The sequence below is a fragment of the Octodon degus genome, unplaced genomic scaffold, assembly GCF_000260255.1.
Source record: "Octodon degus isolate 3935 unplaced genomic scaffold, OctDeg1.0 scaffold00050, whole genome shotgun sequence".
Lineage (NCBI taxonomy): Eukaryota > Metazoa > Chordata > Mammalia > Rodentia > Octodontidae > Octodon > Octodon degus.
Window position 1 is genome coordinate 7362316 of NW_004524626.1, and position 6000 is coordinate 7368315.

Here is a 6000-nt window from a genome sequence, read left to right on the forward strand (position 1 = left end):
TGGCCAGCTCAGCCCACCAGGGGGCGGCGCTGGCTGGCATGTGGTGCTGGGGGATTGAACCGTGGTCCCTGTGCTTTGCTAAGCTTGTTCTAAGTAGGTGCTTTAGACCACTGAGCCATCTCACCAGCCCCAGGGAGCGCATTTTAATCAAAGACATCAGTGTTCTTCCCCAATACTGGGGATGGAACCCAAGGCCCTTGCCCTGAACTACAACCCCAGACCCTTTTTATTTTTTGTCTTGTGATAGGGTCTTGTGAAGTTGCCCAGGTTGGGATCAGATTTGTGATCCTCCTGTCTCAGCGTCCCAGAGAGCCAAGTATTTCCTGAGGGGAGGTCCGGGGAGGGGCAGCTGAGTTCCCAGTGGCAGCCCCATTTAGAGGAACGGACATTTGAGTAAGCATTTAAACATCTGACTACAGTAAACCGAGACTTGGGCTGAGGACTTGGATTTTCACAACCCTGTGATGTTAGGGTCTTTGTCACGTGTGCCAGATGAGGAAAGTGACACAGAGGTCACGGTGCTCTGCCCTTGTGTCCTGAGCTTCCATGTGCATGGACTCCACCAACCGTGGATGCAAAATATTAAGCAGAAAATCTGCTGAACATGTGCAGACTCCTATCTTTGTTTTTTTTTTTTTTTTTAATTTTATTTATTTGTGTGTGTGTGGTCAGCTCAGCCCACCTGGGGGCGGGGCTAGCTGGCATGTGGTGCTGGGGGATTGAACCGCAGTCCCTGTGCTTTTTTGCTAAGCTTGTTTTAAGTAGGTGCTTTAGACCACTGAGCCATCTCACCAGCCCCAGACTCCTATCTTACCCTTCTAAATAACACAGTGCACCAACTGTCCATGCTGTGTGTACGTGGTATCAGGTGTATCAGGTGTTACTTGTCCCTCACAGATGCCTTGCAGTCTACAAAAAAGCTAGGTACACACCTGTCATCCCAGCGTTCTGGGAGGCCGAGGCATAAGGACTGCAAGTTCAGGCTCAGCCTGGGCAGCTTAGAGACCCCGGCTCCTTAAATGGATAAAGTCTGTGGGGAACGTGGGCAGGTTCTGTTGCCAATAAGGGTCACAAGCACTTGTGGTACCCACAATATGGATGCCATCCAATGGTTACTAAGCTTTTGTTGTTGTTGTTGTGACAGGGACTTGCTATGTAGCTCAGGCTAGCCTCGAGCTCACTTTGTAGCCCAACCTAGCATCGAACTCTCAGCGATCCTCCTACCTCAGCCTCCCAGTCCTGGGACTGCAGGTGTGTGCCACCACATCTGGTTACCAAGGGGAGGTCTTCTAGCTTTAATCTGATCACTGGCTTCACTTGGGCACACTTCGGGTCTGAAGCCCATAAACTGAGGTCTGCCATCATGTGTCCCTACCCTGTGTGAAATCCCATCCTGACACCCTTGCTGGGACCACCCCAGGTCCTACTCACCTGGACAGCATGGTGAGCCGCGATTCTCCCATGATCCCTCAGGCTCGGGGGCTCTTCTTCCATCTGCACCGGCTCTGAGGACCGGGCCAGGGCTGGCGCTGGGGGCTCCTCATCCACATCTGTGTGGAGTCCCCCCTCGCCATCCGTGTAGCCCTCGCCATCTGTGTAAACACCACCTTCGCCGTCTGTCTCCTCATAGTCGCTGTTGGCCCGGCTGTCACAGCTGAGGTCCGCAGAGCTATCAGCCAGACCACGGCCAGGAAGGTCCAGGTTGTCCTCAGAGGGGCTGTCCAGCTGCGGTGGGCAGACACTGCTGTGGACACCCTGGCTAAGCCAAGACCCACACCCTATTCCCAACCAGAGGCCTCCAGCTTCATCTCACCCAGCTACAAGCCAAGTCCTGAATCAGTTGTGCCCCAACCCTCAGGGAGACCCCAGACAGCCACAGAGCCCAGCCACATACCTGGTCCTCGGCAGTCCAGATGGGCCGCGTCTGCTGCTCCTGGATCACAGCCTTGAGTTCCTGGTACCAGGATTCACTGGTCCCGAGCAGGGGGATGGTGGCTGGAGGAGGGGGGGGCATCAGCCTGGCAAGGGGACCTAGCCAGGAGCCACCCTGGGGCCCTGGTGACCCCCACCTGTGAAGAGGTGGCTGCTGTGCTTCTGCAGTTTCTGGGCCTGTGTGTAGAGCCGGCGGGAGCTGCGGCGGGAGGCGGGCGCCAGCCACTCGCGCAGGGCCTTGAGTGCCGGCCGGCTCTCAGGGGCGCAGAAGACCACAATCGGGTAATACTGCACATAGTTGAGGCGCTCAATGGCCGACGGGGTCACGTCCAGGAGCGCATGTTTGTCCTGTCCCCCGGGGTGAGGATCAAGAGAAGACACACCGAAGAGACAACGTGCAGCAGACAGGACAAGAACAGAAAGACAGAGGGTGTGGGGTCAGGATAGACCCGACGCTCATGCCATGGGTCAGCATCGCCACCGCTCAGACTACACCATGACACCTCTGTCGGGGGCTCCGTGGGAGAGCTCACTGGTGGGGCATGGGAGCAGGCCGGGCCCCGTGGCTGAAGGCCCTGGACCCAGTTTGCCTTCCTGACACAGGACTCCAGCGGGGACATACTCACCTTCTCTGCGATCACCCGCACAGTGTCTAGTTTGACGATCTTGGAGGGGCTGTCAGCCCGAGACACACTTTCTGTGGAAGGGGAAAGTAACAGTCGCTTCATGGTGCCCTGAGTAATACCCAGCATGCAGAGGAATCCTACTATGTGACCCGTTCTTCTATGAGAGAGCGTGTGGACTTTTCCCACTTCTGGCGGTTGTAAGTTGTGCTGCTGCAGACCATGGGTGTGCGTGCATCTACTTGAGTCCCTGCCTTCAATTATTTTGTGCAGAGACACCCAGAAGTGGAATTGCTGGAGCATATGATAATTCAATATTCGATCTTTTTTTTTTTTTTTTTTTGAGACAGGGTTTCACTTTGTAGCCCAGGCTGGCCTTGAACTTGTGGCGATCCTCCTGCCTCAGCATCCGGAGTGCTAGGATTAGTGTCACCTCACCCATGTGATGTTTGATTTCTTCCCTCTCCCCAACCATGGGTACCAGGAATAGACCTAGCACCCCCCACCAGTGTCTAGGCATGTGCTCTACCACTGAGCTACACTCCCAGCCGCCCCCTCCCCCCACTTTTAAGGACAGGATATCACTAAGTTGCCCAGGTTAGGCTTGAACTCACAATCTTCCTGCCTTAGCCTCAAAGTTTGGTTCCTGGAGAGGGACTGATCTGTTGCTGAAGAAAGCAGTACGGTGTTTCCCACTAGCCAGGCACAGGTTCCAGCTGTCACAATCTTTCTTTTATTTTTTGTCTTTTTGAGACAGGGTCTCGCTATGCAGCTCAGGCTGGCCTTGAGCTCACTTTGTAGCCCAGGCTGGTCTCGACCTCACAACGCTCTTCCTGCCTCAGCCTCCTGCGTGCTAGGGTTACAGGTATGCACCACCACGCCCAGCCCTGCCACTATCTTCTGATCTTTTGTTTTACTCCAGTCACAGGGTGGGGGGGTAGCATCTCAGGTGGCACAGACTTGGACTTCCCTAATGACTAAGGACGTGGCACCTGATGCTGCTCCCTGGGCCACTTCTAGTCTCCTTCCAGGAGGTGCCTCCTGCTCTGTTCCCTTTCCTGGAAACAAGTTTGGCTTTTGGAAAAGCTCCCTAGATGTTGCTGAGTCCACAGGGGCCAGAAGAATGCAAGAAGAGAGGGCCTTCTGCCTCCCCAGAGAGCCGGCCTTCCAAAGGATAACAATCTTACTTAGGGCCCAGCACCCCAGAGACTGAAGTAGGCAGGCTGATTGCAAGTTTGAGGCCAGCTTGGGCACCTTAGCAAGATCCTGTCTCAAATTTTAAAAAGTAAATACAACAGACTGGGGGTGCAGCTCTGAGGAGAGTGCTTGCCTAGCACATGCCAAGCTCTGGGTCATCCCTAGCACTGTGAATGCAGAAAGTGGACCTGTCTGGCTTGAGACCTGTGGATTTGGAGCCCTGCACTGGCATTGCTGTTTCCATAGCCATCGATCCTTCAGCGCCCCCGGGGATCTTGCCTGCCCCGGTTCATGCTGCACACGTAGTCCATTTGCTCCAACTTGATTTACCTGCAATCTCAAACTTCTCAGGCATCTCTCCTGTCAACTTCTGCATGGCGATGTCTGCCACGGGCCCCAGGATCACCACCGGGCGCTTAAAGCTGGCTGAGGGGCAGCACAACAACAAGAATCAGGATCCAATTTGTGGCAAAGAAGGCTAGGGTTTTGCATGGCTGCCTGTGGACTTCTGGTATGTAACATGTATAGCCAGATCGATGGCTGCCAGCGAGACTACATTTCCCAGGCTCCCTTGCAGCTAGGGCTGACTGTGTGACCCTGCTCTGACCAATGGGCTATAGGTAGAGCTGGTGTGTGTAGAGCTGGGCTTTGTCATTCAAGAGAAACTAGCTGACCAACACTCAAAAATCAAAGCCTGGGGTCGGAGAGATGGCTCAGTAGAATAAGTGCTTGCCTGGCAAGCACAAGGGCCTGAGTTCAATCCCTGGTTCCACCAAAATAGAAACAAAAATCAAAGCCTTCCTATACATGAAAAGCAAACTCACAGAGAGAGAAAATTAGGGAAACACCTTTCACAATAACATCCAACAAGACAAAAACAAAACCTAGGAATCAATCTAATGAAGGAAGTATAAGACCTCTATATTGAAACTACAGTACTCTGAAAAAAGAGATTGAAGAGGATATCAGAAAATGGAAAGACACCCCTTGCTCTTGGGTAGGAAGAACCAATATAGTAAAAATGACCCTACTTTCAAAACTGTTTACGCAGGGGGCTGGGGAGATGGCTCAGTGGAATAAGCGCTTCCCTGGCAAGCGCAGGGCCTGAGTTGGGGGTTCCATCAAAAAAAAAAAAAAAAAAAAAAAAAAAAAAAACTGTTACACAGATTTCATGCAATTCTGATCAAAAATTCCAACAGCATATCTCACAGAATTAGAGAAAACAACCCTAAAATTCGTTTTGAACCAGAAGAGACAGGTAGTTCTGGGCAGCAAAGGCAAGGCAGGGGGTGTCACAATCCCCAACTTCAAATGATATCAGAAAGCTACCATATAAAAACAGCATGGTACTGGAAAAAACAAAAAACAAAAAGACCATACCCAACGATCAGTGGAACAGATTAGAAGATGCAGAAACAACTGCAGACACACTCAGCCACCTTATCTTTGACAAAGGTGCCAGACATGTTCACGGGAAGAAATAAACGGTGCTGGAAGGGCCAGACAGATAGTTCAGCAGATTAAAGCACCTGCAAGCAGATGCAGGGGCGGGGGTTTGATCCCTGGGCCTGCCCTGCTGAGCCCGCCCCCAGCACACTGAGAGGGCGAATTGGACTGGACATGGCGGTGCGTGCCTGTAATACCAGCTCTTGGGAGGCTAAAAAACAGAAAGGATCATTACAAGTCCAATCTCGTGCCTGTAATCCCAGCTCTTGGGAGGCTAAAAAACAGAAAGGATCATTACAAGTCCAATCTCTGTAGTGAGACCCCGTTCTAAAATAATTAAAAACAAATGAATCTACTGAAAGATAAAACAATTGAAGACAGGGGTGTAGGCAAAGACTTTATGAATAAAACTCAGGAACCATCAAAAACAATCAACAACTGGGATCTCATGTTTTTTTTGTTTTTTTGGTGGAACCAGGGATTAACCTCAGGCCCTTGCACTTGCCAGATAAGCGCTTATTCTGCTGAGCCATCTCCCCAGCCCCGGGGATCTCATCTTATTAAAAAACTTTTGCACAGCAACAACAGAAATCGCCAACAGAGTGAAGAGACAGCCCACAGTGTGGGAAAATATGTTTGCCGTCTATTTCTCAAAGATTTACTATAAAAAACTGAAAGAAAAAAAAAATCACAGCCAGGCATGGTGGCGCATGCCTGTAATCCCAGCACTCAGGAGGCTGAGGCAGGAGGATTGTTATGAATTTGAGACCAGCCTGGGCTACAAAGTGAGCCCAAGGCCAGC

The 6000-nt window shown here is 51.7% G+C and overlaps 1 protein-coding gene across 6 annotated transcripts in view; it reads right to left on the reverse strand.

The window, feature by feature from the left end:
- The window catches only part of Tjp3 (tight junction protein 3), a 28421-nt gene that overhangs the window by 1022 nt on the left and 21399 nt on the right, over nt 1-6000 (reverse strand). For all 6 annotated transcript variants that reach the window (XM_004632708.2, XM_023716868.1, XM_023716864.1 and 3 more), the window contains exons 15-19: nt 4083-4178; nt 2559-2629; nt 2070-2280; nt 1895-1995; nt 1432-1725 (exon numbers count right to left, since the gene is read on the reverse strand). In XM_004632708.2, the coding sequence (XP_004632765.1) occupies nt 1432-1725; nt 1895-1995; nt 2070-2280; nt 2559-2629; nt 4083-4178 (773 nt within the window). The remainder of the gene's footprint in view (nt 1-1431; nt 1726-1894; nt 1996-2069; nt 2281-2558; nt 2630-4082; nt 4179-6000) is intronic.